The sequence below is a fragment of the Poromitra crassiceps genome, assembly GCF_964638095.1.
Source record: "Poromitra crassiceps genome assembly, chromosome: 6".
Taxonomy (NCBI): Eukaryota; Metazoa; Chordata; class Actinopteri; order Beryciformes; family Melamphaidae; genus Poromitra; species Poromitra crassiceps.
In genome coordinates, this window is record NC_139627.1 from 63324402 (window position 1) to 63340842 (window position 16441).

General features: G+C 44.6%; 2 protein-coding genes across 2 annotated transcripts in view; one reads left to right on the forward strand and one right to left on the reverse strand.

Annotated features, from left to right (window-relative positions):
- LOC310778024 (myosin light chain kinase, smooth muscle-like) overlaps positions 1–16441 on the reverse strand; it is a gene marked incomplete at its 5' end in the record, with an annotated part of 383786 nt that overhangs the window by 104693 nt on the left and 262652 nt on the right. The gene's annotated exons all lie outside the window — the stretch shown is intronic.
- Positions 1–16441, forward strand: part of LOC310778770 (thrombospondin-type laminin G domain and EAR repeat-containing protein-like) — a gene marked incomplete at both ends in the record, with an annotated part of 82731 nt that overhangs the window by 17095 nt on the left and 49195 nt on the right. The window contains 4 exons of the mRNA XM_083639217.1: positions 2923–3045; positions 9770–9834; positions 10839–11000; positions 12631–12863. Coding sequence (XP_083495343.1) covers positions 2923–3045; positions 9770–9834; positions 10839–11000; positions 12631–12863 — 583 coding nt within the window. The remainder of the gene's footprint in view (positions 1–2922; positions 3046–9769; positions 9835–10838; positions 11001–12630; positions 12864–16441) is intronic.

Here is a 16441-nt window from a genome sequence, read left to right on the forward strand (position 1 = left end):
TAGCCAGCTGCCTGGTCTCTTCTGTATCCTTACAACAGCTACGAGGAGAGGAGCTTGTGAACAACATCCCCACAGTCAAAGCACTTCCCTGAGACATCCATATAAAAACTCTTCCCATGCTTTACCCCAAATAAAACCTCCGGTGTCTGTCTGTGTTTGTGTGACTCTTGCCGCACGATCTGATTTCACCAAGTAACAGTTGTTCCTGGACCAACATTTCTTCCTAGTATGGGCCGGGGAAACCCCGCCCCCGAACTCATTTGATTGGTCGCAGCAATTGCTTCATCCTTAAAACGTTTGGCGAGGATTTTTTTTTGGTTAAAGCCCCATTCAGTAAGTTTTCCACGTTTTGCTATTGGGGAAACTGCGCCCTCTGGGTCCAATAGTATCGATAACGATATCGCAGTTCAAAGTCAACAAAACACAGCGCCAGAAAGCTCTATGTACATGTTGTGACATCGGGTACTCACCACGTGATGAAATAATAATCCATAGTTCCGTGAAACATCATTTTCGTAGCAAATCCGAATCGAGTTACTTCCTTGTTTTCATGAAGACAGCGCTTCCGCTGTAGAGTGCATGCGCGCATCCTTTTATTTTTTATTTTTTATTGCCACGGGACGTGGCAGACAACTTGCTTAGTCCCAGGGTTGGCCAATGGAGGGCGGTGTGGGATAAATAAAGTCGAGGGTCTCCCTATTACAAGTCAATCTACCATGTCCTATGACTAAAAAGCTCTTATATTACAGTAAAAAATGTCAAAAATCTTACTGATTGGGGCTTTAAGATTAGGGTGTGAAAAAAGTGCAGCTGCCAGCAAGCTTGGTCCTTTGGCTTAATGGATAAAGTGGGCGCCTTCCAATCTGAGAACTGGGGTTCAAACCATACACATCTTTATAAAACATTATGTTTAGACATTAGGTTTAGGCAAGTACAACAATGTGGTTAGGGTTTGGGTTTGGGTTAGGATCTGGTCGTGGTTAGATAAGAAACCCCTAACCCTAATCTTAACCACATATTTTTTACTTGCCGCTCGCTTTCAGGAAGAAGCAATTGTGGCGACCAATCAAATGAGTTCAGGGCGGGGTTTTCCCGGCCTGTACCAGGAAGAAATGTTGGTTCACCTGTTACTTGGTGAAATCAGTTCGTGCTGGCCTAGACATGGCCGGTGTCAACCGTGGCCTTGGTGTCTGGGCTTTGAAACACACCACAACACACACAGTGGGCTAACCCATGATGGTGGACAGGAAATGAGGAGAGGGAGGAGTGGGGGTGAAGCTCTGGACGACTCCTCCTGTCTGGGGAATTCCGATTAACACACCTGACAAGCAGAGAGAGAGAGAGCATCAGCACACATGACAGAGTGAGAGAGCATCAACACACCTGACACACAGAGAGAGAGAGAGACCTGAAAGACAGAGAGAGAGAGAGAGAGGGCACTGACACACTTGACAGAGAGACACATACCCACACCCTCTCGGCTTCCCCCTCTCTTTTATCACTCCCTTTTATCTTTTATCTCTCTTTTATCTCCCTCTCTCTCTGTACCTTCTTTGCTACTCTTTCTCCTCTCTCTCTCCTTGCTCTCTTTCTCCTCTCTCTTTCTTCTCTCTCTCTCCCCTCTCTCTCTAGCTCCTCCCTCTCTTTCTTATTTAAATAATGTCAGTGGAGCTCGTCCTCCCTGCAGGTAAACTGTCTCTCTCTCTCTCTCTGACAGCAGCCGTGTGCTTCAGTCTAATTCACATGCAGCTTCACACTGAAAGCAGCTCAGGAAGCTTTTGGACGTTTGAAAGACAGAAGTCAAAACTCACCAGAGGTTAAGAACCGGGAGACAGTATAAAATAAGGACACCTGGTGGATTTGTCTGAAATCATTTTGTCTTGAACATTTTGAAGACAGAAGAGTTGAACGTCTGAAGACGGTTCAAGAAGAAATCGGGAAGTGGACCAGGTGATATTGAACATTATGAAGAGCAGAGAGCAGACGTCTTTCAGAGGTGAAGAAAGGAACGAGCAGTGAGACAGAGGGCTTCTTCTGATCGGACCCAAGGCGTGGAGATGTCATCCTGGAGCTGAAAGCTCCTCCTTGAGGCCTGATGGAGTCTGGAGGTCAGGGCTGCTAACCCTGCACCATCCTGCATGTCTCTCCTAATGGGTCGGAGGTTTCACTCCTTTCGGTTTTCACTGAGGACCAACGAAGAAGAAGAGAGGAGCTTCAGGAGAAGAACATCTTCTCTGGCTCCAGAAAATAGAGGTTTTGATAGGTTCTCCCCCCACATTAGAGACAGTGAAGAAGAGTGCAGGTAACGACAATGGAGAAGAGAGAGAGAACCTTTCCTTGGTGTCATTAAAACCAGTGAGGAGAAAAAGGACAAACTCGACGCATTGATAAAAAGGACGTTTGAATCAGTGACTGTCCAGACGCATAGAGACACTTCTTTAAAATCATTTTAGACTGTCTTCCGATGGGTCTTTTGTGCTGAAGAAGGATGTTTAAAGTTTGTATGGATGCTGATAGATGCTTTTTCAGGTGATATGTGTTCCTCAAAGCAATCGGACAGGAGAAAAGGAAGATCTCAGCATCTCTTTGATGTTTTGGTGAAAGACGTTTTAAAGCCAGATCAGATGCTGCTCTTAACAAATCCAAACTGAACGGCTTGTATTTGTTCATTTACAGCGTAGTGTGTATTTGTCAATACGGCCGGTCTGATTCAAACCAGTGAAGAAGAGAGGATGAGGAGCTGCACCTGAGAGGACGAGGAGCTGCACCTGCCTGGACTGTTGAGAAAAGACATTTCAGGTGTGAATGGGATGCTGACTTGATGAGTAGAAACAGAAAATCGAGTGGATTTTCAGTCTGGAGAGGTGAGAGCGAGTCATGACCTGGCCTGGTGAAGCGGACTCGAACCCGTGACACTGACAGCACCCAGTCCCGCCCATACACTCCTGATGTGGGGGCGCTCCGGCCCGCTGTGGAGCCTCCTGCTGCTCCTCTGGGTGCTACTGCTTCCAGCGGCCCACAGCCAGAGCTGGAGGCCATGTACAGGTAGGTGCAGGGGCGGACTGGGATCATAATTCAGGCCGGGCATTTATACCAAGCAGGCCAGGCCAATACAGACCGACGCGCGTGCGTCGGCGACGCCAAAAATTTGAAGCCCAATTTGGGTAATTTGAAGCAAGATTTAGTGAATATAATGCTAACGCGATGATACATGTTACCTATTTGTTCACTAATAGAAACCTCAACATTGCCTACATAACTGCAAGTATAATATGAAGAAGTAAAACCAAAAACATGCCGCTTCACAGCAAACTTTATTTAAGGAAGAGTGATCAGATTGTGCATACTGCGTTATTCTCCACAGGCTTAAGAACTACACGTCATAATAACAATAATAATAAACATCAACATATTCTCAGTTTCATTAAACATCTTCCTGTTTAAGCAAGCCCCTAACATTAAACACATGGTAGTGTGTTCTGCTCAAGCTCCAACCTTTGTTTCTGAAAAATTAGGCCAACAATGGTTTTAGTCTCTATAGCCTATAGCCAAGTGTTGAGCAATGCAAAACTCAAGGCTCCAACACAAGAGTCCAGAAATGAGCAGTGGCCTGCCTGGCCTGCTGTTCAGTGAGTGGCCTGACTGCGGGCACACACCCACATTTTTTTTTTTTTTGCAGGCCAGGCCACCGGGCATTTGCCCGACATGCTCGATTATGCTGTGTGTGTGTGTGTGTGTGTGTGTGTGTGTGTGTGTGTGTGTGTGTGTGTGTGTGTGTGTGTGTGTTTGTTCCCACAAGAATGATCTTTTTAGGGGTTTTACATTGGGGTTAAAGATGGCATGAAATGTGCTCTCAGAGGGTCTGTGTGATGTGTTCTGACTGAGACAAGGTAGAGAGGCAGACAAAGCGTGTGGATGATTTGATTGGACCGTTCTGGGGACTGGAGTTTATGTTGGCCAATCCTGGCGCTTGAATGCTTCGAATCCCATTCGAATTCCATTCAGTCCATTTACAAACACAATATCATGTAAATACAGCGCTGTGCAGTGTGCAGTCACTGGCTGGCTCACTGCGCGAGCCCCAGGGCAGAGGACCGGGTGGCTGCCTCCGGGCGGACTGCAGTTTCCAACCCGAGGCAGAGTGCTGTCTGCCGGCTTGGAGCGTCAACTAGCCGCCTTAAGAGCCCCAGTAAATAACAGTGTTACTGGAATGCGAGTTTAATGAGCCAGTTACATGTCCTTTGCATTTATTCATTCATGTCATGTATTTGTATAAGGACAGATACAGTAGGCTATACATCGTCGCTGTCCATTTAATTTTTTTTGTTTTTGTTTTTGTCATGAATCAATGCCATTGGTCACCCTTCACATCTGTCTGTGGGTTTTATAAAATTTAACCAGTTGAAAAGCATTAAAACGATCTTGTCACTAAGTCTCGTAACTCCATTCGCCCTCAAACTGTAAGTCGTGATTTTACACCTCATGATTTTACATGACACCAAATATTTACCATTGCAGTGGTAAATTAAATTATATACATCAACATAATGACTCAAACAATATATATAATGACATCACTCTCCAAACAAAATGTTCTGTCTCAGCCCAGTCTCCAAAAAAAAGTTAAATAGAAACGTTTGTCGATGGCCTAAAAATGTTTCTATTTCACAATTTCGTCTCAAAAATTGATAAATTGAAAAGTGTGTGTGTGTGTGTGTGTGTGTGTGTCTGTCTGTGTGTGTGTGTGTGTGTGTCTGTGTCTGTGTCTGTGTGTGTGTATGTGTCTGTGTCTGTGTGTGTGTGTGTGTGTGTGTGTGTGTGTCTGTGTCTGTGTCTGTGTGTCTGTGTGTGTGTGTCTGTGTCTGTGTGTGTGTGTGTGTGTGTGTGTGTGTGTGTGTGTGTGTGTGTGTGTGTGTGTGTGTGTGTGTGTGAAATGGAAACAGGATTTTGGTTAGGGGCTGGGTTAGGGTTAGAGGGTCTGAGGTGGTCGGGAGACCCCTGAAGGGTCTCTCTTTGGACCCCCCGAAGGAGGCTCTCTGCGGGGACCCCTCTCCCATGCCCCATGCTTATCCCTAACCCTAAAGCTAACCTCTCCCACCCCCTAACCCTAACCCTAATCTCTCCCATCCCTCTAAAAACTCCCACCCCTGTATAAACTACCATTTGAAAAAAACACGTTCCATTTAACAATTTTAGAGCCGAAATTGTGAAATAGAAACTTTTGTGGCTCTGGACAAACATTACTATTTCACTCTTTTTTTTTAAGAGAATGTGTCTTTGCTTCCAGGCCTGACAAAAAGTTCCTTTCCTGAAGCACAGATCAAGTTTCAGACATCCATTTCAAAAAAGTTAATTTAAATAGAGGAAATTTTACTAAAGAGTAAAACATCCCTTGCATCTTCATGCAGGACAATAGAACAAAAAATTAATCTCGTTTTCAATTTCACTTATCTCACACAGCAAGCAGAGTCTGTCCTCCTCAGGAGTAGCATTAAATCTGCCAGTCTCTAGCGCTAAAGGAAGAGTTCCAGAACATAACTGTGCACACAGAGACATTTTTCTTTTGTTTAAATTAAACCACTACACACGGTTCTACACTGTAGCTATCTTTTATGAGACGCAGGGCTTAAAATTCACTTTGTAAACTAGGGGGGAATTTCCCCCTTATGTTCTTCAGATAGGGGAGATTTATAGATTTTGGGGGGGATCTATAGACTTTGGGCGGGGGGGGGTTTCAGGCGATAGCCTACTATAACCCAGAAATACCTGCTTCTCCTGTCCAATAAGCGATAATACTGTAATTTCACATTTTTGTATTTAAAAAAGGAAGTAGTTTATGCACACCTGAGTCTAAATTACTATGGCTTTTGTTGTGTTTTTTCTAAGCCATAGGCTTTTGGTTCTATGAAAGGGTTAGGGTTAACCCTAACCCTTTATTTTTTGTATTGAGTGATACACTCTACTAAAACACTAATATCATATTATATCAGAAGTGTTCTTTGTTTTGTGTTCACAATAGTGATGTCAGTTAGATTTGGTTAGGTCAGAGCTATGGAATATTAAATCATCCATCTTTGCTCACTACATCTGCCTTTCTTAAGCTGCTTTCACACATGTCTGGAATTCAGGAGTTATCTAGAGGCCATCCGTATGGCGGTCTATGTGTGAACAGATTTTGGTGGCTCATGCGAGCCTCCTCCTAGCCGGAGGGAAGTGTACCCCCAGCCATAGTGCCAGGAGCGGATTGTCCCCCCCACCCCTCCAGAGCTCCGTGAAGTAGCCGCTCAGTGAGTGCATGAGGACAGAGACAGAAAGCCATCGTGACAGATTATTATTATATAAATAGTCGAGGTGAATGAGCGAGCAAAAAACACATCATGCCATTTGGTTTCCAAATGAAGCTCAAACCTGCTCCGTGTGCGACAGCCAACATGTTGCTGGGGATTGAAAGGCTCATGGCTCTGATCTGATTTCATGTCTGCTTCGCACAGCACACACATTTAATAAGCATTTTTGGACGCGAGGGTCGTCCCGCTTCCCAGTATTGGACATCGCTAGGTAGGGTATCTGGATCTGGTTGTGTTCATGCCTTTGATTTAACGTTTACACAGCGTTTGTCAAGATTCAAGGGCAGAACCGCAAATTCCAAGTAGCGTCAAGTCAGGCAGTATAAAACGAAAACTTCCGGGTATAACCTTCACAATAATGGCAATTAAATAAAGTAAATTCACGTGTAATGTTTTTTGTGTGTGTTTCGAAAGATACAGAACGGAGATAAACTGGAAGAATATCTGCTCCCTTCGAAAAGTCAATTTTAACCCGTAGTGAGTCGACATTCAGATTTTTTGTTACTAAGTAATACAACATTTATTTTATTAAAAACGTCTAGCTTCCTGTATTCTGTATAATTCTAGTAGGTTTGATGCATTTTAGGACTGAACATAGCAAAGACCTGCTTTGTTTGTAGTGCTTGCGACTCGAGGAAATCGATGCATCTGGGCGTGAGTTGTAGGGTTGTTTAATTAATTACTAATGTTATGCGCAAACGATTATATGCCGTGAACGTTAGGCAGTTATCGCCCATTATGTATTTTTAGTTTTCACAACTCCCCATTGTGTGGTCATGCCCAAATTCCCCCACCCCCGCCCCCTCTCTACTTTACAAACTCTGCGGAGGTGCTACTCATGTGTGAAAGCAACATGCCTCATGTGTGAAAGGGTACACTTCACGTATCATCCCCTGCAGGCTCAGTGGGGAGCAACCCTCACCTGATCCGGAGTTCATGTGTGAATGTAGCTTTACTGTCATTACTGGCAACTAAACCTGTTCGAATTTTGCAGAACAAAAGGCTATATTTCCTGCTGCAAAGTGGATCTCTGAGAAGAATACTAGAGGAATAAATGCATTCTAAACATATTGATCCAGAGGAGAGAATTGTAGCACTGTGCTCCAAACCGCGCCGGAGCTTCTCCCCATGTTTAGAACGTGATTAGGTGGTTTATTGAGTCATGTCTAGCAGGGTAACTGCGGTGGATAGTCGGACCTGATTCTACGGTTATAATCTGCAGTTCATGTTTAGAACAGGCTTATGACAGGGGCTCAAAACTACGGCATAACAACTTTTTTTTAATCGGTCAATTGTGCCTGATTACATATAAATTAGTGGCCTTTTCCCCCAAATAGTGATGGTTCTGTCATTCTGTGATGTAGCCTACATTTCAGATCTGATGCTTGCAGTGCGCTATAGGGGCAGAAATTGACGCGCGTCAAATGACGAGCGTCAAGTTTTGCTCCCTGTGCGTTTCAGGCTTTATAGTAGAGCGGATAAGCTCCCAAAAATAGAGGAATTGTGCACTTTTTGAAAGAAATGTGACATTTCACACATAGTTAGGGAATACCATAAGGTTTATTTTCAGATTGGGAGGGAAGTCAGATTTGACCAAAATTCCAAGATGGCCGCCATTTCCCTGGGTCCAATGTACAAATGTGCTTATAAAAATTGTGCACCTTTTCAGAGAAGCATGAAAGTTCTCAGTGAGTGAATAGGTCTATGAATAGGTCTAATAGTGAAGGTCTATTGTCAGATGTGGAGGGAAGTCTGATTTGGCCTCAAATCCAAGATGGCCACCATTCCTCCCTAGTCTAATGTTCAAGTGTGCTCATACCATGATAAAAGTTTCACATATCTGAAAGTATTTCTTGGTGAGAGTGTAGGGTCCCCTTGGTAATCTAGAACAGATTTGAAAAGTATAAGTGTAATGGTCTTTGAACTAGACCTGGTTTCATGCGGTCTAGATGCGCAAATATATATAACAAAATATGTATGTATGTATGTATGTATGTATTGTGTGTATATATATATATCTCAGTATAAAAAAGAGGAAATGAAGAACAGGTAACAGGGTGGACAGAAGAGAAACGGGGTGTACAGGACATACAATCTGTGTGTGTGTGTGTGTGTGTGTGTGTGTGTGTGTGTGTGTGTTCCGACCTGCTTCGTCTCTTTCAAACCACACTGTCTTTGAAATGTGATCTGCTGTCCCACCCTCAATTCATCAACACACACACACCCCCCCCCCCCCCACACACACACATTCTCATGTTCCTGTCATCTCTGTATTTTAACAAGTTATTTCTCCAGGGAAATTTGACTGACCTGGCACGGTGGCTCAGTGGGTAGCACTGTTTCCTCACAGCAAGAAGATTCCGGGTTCAAATCCCGGTCCATTCCAAGGCCTTTCTGTATGGAGTTTGTATGTTATTCCTGTTGGAGATAAAACCGAATGAAAATTTATATCACTAAAACTATGAATCTGCTGAAAATGTAAAAAATAATAATAATAATAATTAAAAAAAAATGCTATACTGATAGACTCACTGAAATCACTTTTCACCAAGGCTGCACGTCTGCGTCTGTTGCTAACTTTTGGTATTTACTGTGTTTTTCAAAGTGTTGTATTCATGGTGACGCCGTAATCACGCTGACATGGTTTTAACGATCATTCCAATGTGAAATACTAATACGAACTTTATTATTATACCATCATCGTTTCATCCCTACTCCCCGTGTCTGTGTGGGTTTCTGGCGGGAAAGACAGGGCTCTGTGTGGGTGGAGTCAGGGCTCTGTGTGGGTGGAGTCAGGGCTCTGTGTGGGTGGAGTCAGGGCTCTGTGTGGGTGGAGTCGGGGCTCTGTGTGGGTGGAGTCAGGGCTCTGTGTGGGTGGAGTCAGGGCTCTGTGTGGGTGGAGTCAGGGCTTTGTGTGGGTGGAGTCAGGGCTCTGTGTGGGTGGAGTCAGGGCTCTGTGTGGGTGGAGTCAGGGCTCTGTGTGGGTGGAGGTCTGGAGGAAAAGAGGATCGAGTCGTTGTTTGTCAGAACTCATACGGGGAGATCAGATACGAGGGCCTGTGGTTATGTTTTGTCTTTAGGACTCAGGCAGCATGTTTTTACGGTGATTTGAACTCGGAGGAAGGTGACGATATCACAGCCATTACCAAAGCGTTCGTCCCACGGGACCCATCTGGAAATAGTGAAGAACTAGCAATTTTACCCTTTAACTTGCTTTTCAGCAAGTTAGCATGACATGGCTGCTACAGTTAGCATGACATGGCTGCTATTGACATCAAACACACTCACGGCCCACACATTTTTCTGAGCTTCAACTTGAAAATATTTTGCGGCCCACAGGAGGGCGCCACAATCCAGTGGTTGAGTGTGTGTGTGTGTGTGTTTGTTTGTGAAGCAGTAAGCAGACTGTGTTTCCTCCTCAGACCTGCTGCCTCTGGACCTGCTGGCCAGAGTGGTGCCCCGCCCGGGACAAGCCCCGCCCACTCAGGTGAGATGGACAGGTGGAGGGAGGAGCCATCACAAACCTCACTAACGGATGGATGATGTATGGGTGATGGGTGATGTATGGGTGGAGGATGGATGTGTCATACAAAACTAAATGTTACTTGTCAGTTTTACGACAAACTGCGACTTTCTTCACTCGCAAAGTTCTCTTTTAAATGTACAAACATTGACATGTATACTTCATGGCACAATTCAAATGGGATCAAAAAATATTCTCGCTCGTCGTTCATATACCACCTTCATATTATTTTCCATGCTGGTGCTGAAGCAGGAAGAGCAGGCATGACCTTTTGAGATATCCTGCAGAAAAGACAGACAGTCAGACAGACAGACAGACAGAGACACAGACAGAGACACAGACAGAGACACAGACAGAGACAGACAGACAGACAGACAGACAGAAACACAGACAGAGACAGACAGACAGACAGACAGACAGACAGACAGACAGACAGATAGATAGACAGACAGACAGAGAGACAGACAGACAGACAGACAAACAGAGAGACAGACAGACAGACAGACAGACAGACAGACAGACAGACAGAGAGACAGACAGACAGACAGAGACAGACAGACAGACAGACAGAGAGACAGACAGACAGACAGACAGACAGACAGACAGACAGAGAGACAGACAGAGACAGACAGACAGACAGACAGACAGAGAGACAGACAGACAGACAGACAGACAGACAGCGAGACAGACAGGGGTGGAAACCTAACATCTCAAGGTAGAAATGGTGTTTTGAGTGGAACCTGCTCTGCAATGTGAACGCTGTGTGTGTGTGTGTGTGTGGGGGGGGGGGGGGGGGGGGGGAGGGGTCTATTATTTTGCATTCCTCTGTCAACCCCCCCCCCCCCCTCCCACCCACTTTGGGAACCTGTGGATTGATGACAGATTGGTAGATTCATTTGAGCTTTAATAAAATCTTTTCTCCCCTCCTCTAATCAATCAATTGATTCATCAATCAACTGACCAATCAGGTGCGGATGGTTCAGTCCAGAGGGTCCAGAGGCCTCCGATTGGCAGGTGCCACGGCGACAGCCCTGAGCTTCCCCGCCTCCCAGATCTTCACGAACTGTGACTATTTCCCCAGAGAATTCTCATTGGTCACCACCGTGAAGATACAGAGACTGAGTCAGAAGGTCAGAGGGGCCAGTCTGATCTGATCTGATCTGATCTGATCTATTCCCCTTATTATTTGCCCATATCAGGAGGCTTCTGCATGACGTCATTTTGTAATCGTATTTCAGTTTTAGACCCGGAAGTAGATTACTCCCAACTTGATCATTTTTAGACTTGCCAAAAAGCTGTTTTCAAGCAAAAAACAACAACTGTTATAAAGTTTTACTATTTTTTCGGATGATAACGTAACATTCCAAATATGTGACGTGACCAGTTTATCAGAATAACGCCTATTTGGACATTTTTAACGAGCAGCGAGGAGCGCTGGCTGTGACCGGTCGGACGAACGCTAGCTATAGGCTATCTGTCAACGCCTAGCATTAGTACTGTACTGGCAGTGAGAAAACACTGTTGACGTGCAGCACGTGCTTTTGTAACGTTAAATGCCGACCGGGTACAGCCATTGGCTGCTCGCAGCAGTAACGCTATGAGCATGTCTGAAGTTGGCCGCAGTGTAGCTGCTGAATGTTGCCAAACTTCATTCATAGTTTACAGTTTATCGATGTTTACCGGCCGGCTAACGCTGAACCAGAAGAACAAATACTGTACAATTGCGTCTAACGCGGAAGAGAGAAAAAGTGGGCGTGGTGAATATAGACAGCTCATTCCAGGCTCCGCCAATAGTAAGAAATCCAGTCTCTTAAATGGGTGTGGTCACCTCACCTCTCTCAGAGACACCTCTCTGTCATTGTGCTGACATAGCAAGCTATCTTGAGCTGGAGATCGTGAGTTCCCAAAACTGCATATACACCACACATATAAACACAAAACTGCATATACACCACACATATAAACACAAAACTGCATATACACCACGCATATAAACACAAAACTGCATATACACCACACATATAAACACAAAACTGCATATACACCACACATATAAACACAAAACTGCATATACGCCACACATATAAACACAAAACTGCATATACACCACACATATAAACACAAAACTGCATATACACCACACATATAAACACAAAACTGCCCTTGTTACCTTAATCTAGTTGTAACTAAGATGTCTACCGATGTTTTTTCCAACCACAGATTTAGCTACAGTACTACATCTGCGAACTTCACACAGCTTGAGCTAATCGCTACCTAACGTTAGCTCCTGTTGCCAAATCTCGTGAGAGTGTTTTGCTGAGACAGAGACAGGTCTGGAACAAAGTTAATTTTCTCCTGATCTGTAGGCTATGTCTAAAAAAATGCCATTTTAGTTTCAGAATATTCATATGTGGCTTGTGGAAAATGGGCGCAATATTTACTTTGATTATTATGGGGCGAAAGAATCTGTCATAATCTGAGATCACGTTTACTTCTCCCATTGACTCCAAATTAGACTCAGGACCTCCTGCTCGTCTCATAAGTGGGCGTGGCAGTGGTGAAACCCACGTGACACAGATACAGGGAGTGACTGGAAGTTGAGCTGTCTATAGTGTAATGTCTCATACTCTACTTTACTCTAATCTATAGTGTAATGTCTCATACTCTACTCTACTCTACTCTACTCTACTCTACTCTACTCTACTCTACTCTAATTGAATGTGATGTCGTCTTGATCTTCCTCTCCTGTCTCGTCTCCAGAGAAGTGAGTACATCTTCTCCCTGGTGGAGGAGGAAGCTGATAGGCTGTTGCTAGGCTTACGGGTCTCTGAGGACCGGCTGCAGTTGGTGGTGACGCCGCCCGGCGCGGGGGCGCGGAGCCGGCTGAGCTTCAGGGACGTGCGTCTGGCTGACGGACTGTGGCACACTGTGGTGCTGGCCATCACCGGGCCGCACGCCACACTCACCATCGACTGTGGGATCCCTCTGGAGCTGTGAGTGTCAAGTCAAGTTTATTTGTATAGCCCTAATTCACAAGCATGTCTCAGAGGACTTAGTAATGTCAATTCACTGATTACAACGTCCTATTTCTCCGCTGGCACTTTCACTTTCTCCATATTTGTTGTTGCTATGGGAACGGTATGGCTACCGCTTCACGTCAGTATTGGCTACATGCAACTTCTTTACTTCCTGAAATTAGTACAGCTTTTTTATTTCCTGTCCTACACTATTGGATGAACTGATTAATCAGGTGTGCCTGATCATTGTTGTGACTGCAGCACACCTGACATTAATCAGTTCATCCAATAGTGATGACAGGAAATAAAGAAGCTGTACTAATTTCAGGAAGTAGTGGAGTTGTGCATGTAGCCCATTGGCTATCATTCCTCAGACTAAGCGTTGTCAGCTCTTGTGTATCACAGTAAACTGCATCGCGTGTGCTCTGAAACGTCTCTGTCAGTCATCACTCCTCACACGAAAACGCTGTCATTCATTGTTTTTGTTTGTTCTTCCGCGTGTGATGGGGAAACCGCAAGAACGCCTCCGTGAATTGAGCAACAATTTTTTACAATTTCAGTTCCGGTTGAGTGATTTTGCCTTCAAAATAAAAGCATGATATATTTAAGCAATATAGCATGAGAGCAAGTGTGTTGTGGAGAATAGAGAGGTCCAGTAACGAGTCCGGAAATCATCGATGCTAACAGCCCTGGTTCTTCCCAGTTTTCGCCTATGGGAGTTTTGAATGGGTTTTTGGCGCGATGCTTCTAATAATCTCTCTGGGCAACACTGGCTTAATCAAACGCGAACCAGTGTTTAGTAACATCATCTTCACACATGAAGACCACTTTTATGAGTTTTGAAGCTTTTACATGCCGTTAAACGGGCGGCTAGCTAGCAAACGGCTAAATGAGACTACACTGTTGAGTCGACGGGGATATTATACGTCAATAATGTCACCACTTCAAACGACGAACACGGAAATTCTCTTTCGCTCACCTGGTTCAGCCCGTTCAGCCCGGGGTAATCAGTGCACACATCCAACAACAGTCCAGGTTGACTGCTGACGTGACGTGAAGCCTATGCGACAGTGTGTAGTTCTGGATTAGCTTAGCTCGAGCATTTTACCTCTAGGGCTCGCATTTACGCTACAAAACTCATGAAATTGGTCCTCATGTGTGAAGATTATCCCGCTGAACCTTGGTTCGCGTTTGATTAATCTTGCGTTGCCCACAGACATTATTTGAAGCATCACGCCAAAAACCCATTCAAAAATCCCATAGACAGAAACAGTGAAGAACCAGGAAGTTCGGGACTTCCGCATTCAGCCTACAAAAATACGTCATCCCTGGACCTCTCTATATATCTCGCTGATAAGCTGTTATCCCACGAGGCCGCAGGCCGAGTGGGATAACAGCTTAGCGGCAGCTCAGCGGCTCAGCGGCAGCTCAGCTTAGCGGCAGCTCAGCGGGATATATTCCACAACACCACGCAGCTCGAGTGCTATATTGCTTTTATAAAACGATTTCCAAGTATAATAATATAATAATAATAATACTATAAGTCCGACTGGCATGGTTTTTCTTTAAGAGTCAGTTGAAACACTACTGTAAGGCGGGACCTCTAGCAAGAAGATAGACGTGCGGGTGATTTGATTGGATCGTTCTGGAGACTGAAGTCGACATTGGCCAATCCTGGCGCTTGCTGAGAAGCTGAGAGCTTTTTGCAAAGCCCGACACCAGAGCCGTATGCCGACACAAGTAACGTTACGTCTTATTTAGAAATGCAGGGTTAAGAGTGAGGGCGCGCGAGAGAGGGGTTAAGACATTAGCCCGCGTCTATTCTTGTACAAAACATCATTTTCTGCAAAGTATTAGTAAAGTTATAAGCGAAGATCGATTCACAAGGATCTGACAGCTGTCTCCGCCATTTGTTTTTTTTTTTAAACCAAAGGCTTTTAGTAAGAGAGTTGCCATGGCAACCAATAACCGAGTCCAATAACCCATGGCCATGGGTTATTGGACTCGGTTATTGGATTTATACAATGGCTGTGAACCAATCAGATTGCTTGATTTGAGAGAGCCGTTTTATAAATATATATATATTTTTTTTTTACAATATACTGTAGATTAAAGTAGTAGTCTAACTATGAGACCCAACATAATTAACATGGTAACACTAAGAGGAAAATCTAGTTTAATGTTTAAATGAAAATAGACCAGCAAAACTATACAAATATTATATATCGTCGCTGTTGGGGCAGGACCTCGAATGTCACTTTTTGCACTTTTTAACTTTTTGTCATGAATCAATGCCATTGGTCACCCTTCACGTCTCTGTGTGGTTTTTACCAAATGCAACCAATGGAAAAGCATTAAAACGAGCTTGTGAGTAAATCTCGTAACGCCATTCGCCCTCAATCTGTCAGTCAAACCTCGAAATTCGTCCCCTACCTCCGTCTGTACCTCCACCACGCAGGACAGTAAACCCGGAAAAGTCACACGGCAGATGTGCTGTGTATTTCTCATATCGTTTTGACTAATCCTGGCTTCCTCTGACGTTAATAGATCAATAAAATATTTTCCAGTTATTCCTAGGCTGCCTGCAAACTTGTTTTAACATGCAAATCTGAGTGGTTTCTGAAGACAATAAAGTAACGTTAACGCTACGTTATGTCAGACTGTTCTCATCCCCATGTCAAAGCCCCCGCCTCGGCCATGAGAGGCTCAGAGCGCTGCTGCTGCTGCGCGCGCCCCCGCGGCCCGGAGCTTGGGGCTCGTGCATGAGCATACCACTCTCTCCCGCCTTACTGGCCGGGAGAGAGTGCTTCCAACTCGGACTGCTAATATAAACATCATCATTTGAGCTTATCCAGGTAAGATATTAATAAAGTAATGACACATTCAGCGGGAAACTAACTATAATTAAGACATGTGCCAACTTTGACAACGTTTGGTTCAGTATTTTAAGAGCAAACAGGTTTTTTTTAACTTCCTGAAAATTTGCTGTTTTGGTAGACTCAGCTCTCAGTCTTAATCCGTTTCACTACTGTAAGACTGAGAATATTACTATTTAAATCTTTTCATAACGTTAGGTGGTGCTGTTGGAAGCCTTGCATCGGAGAACCAATCATGAGTGCTGTGGGCGGGCCTGCTTTCTGGGGGCAGTGACGCTCATGCAGAACTGGTGTCTCGCAAAATATCGCCGCGTTTGCGGAGAAACATATTAATCACTTAGAAACAAACATAACCTGTTAATAGGACGTGTTTCATCCGGCCCCGGCGGCTAGAGGACTTTCCCCCAGCGATAAGCCCGACTCCCGAGGCTAACGTTACAGAGCCTGCTGATGACTCACAGTAGCAAGCGGACCACTTCCGGGTAGGAAAAATGATTGTAAAATAAACAACAGGTATAAACTCTCTTTGCAGCACATCAGTGTCTTGCTCTATATTGGAACTATGAAACATTGCATTGCCGCTACCAAATAAAATTCTAATAATAAATGTAGGCGTGTCTGCTGCCGGCCGTTCTCGCCGGGCTCAATGAACCAGATTTGGAACAGTAAATTCTCAGA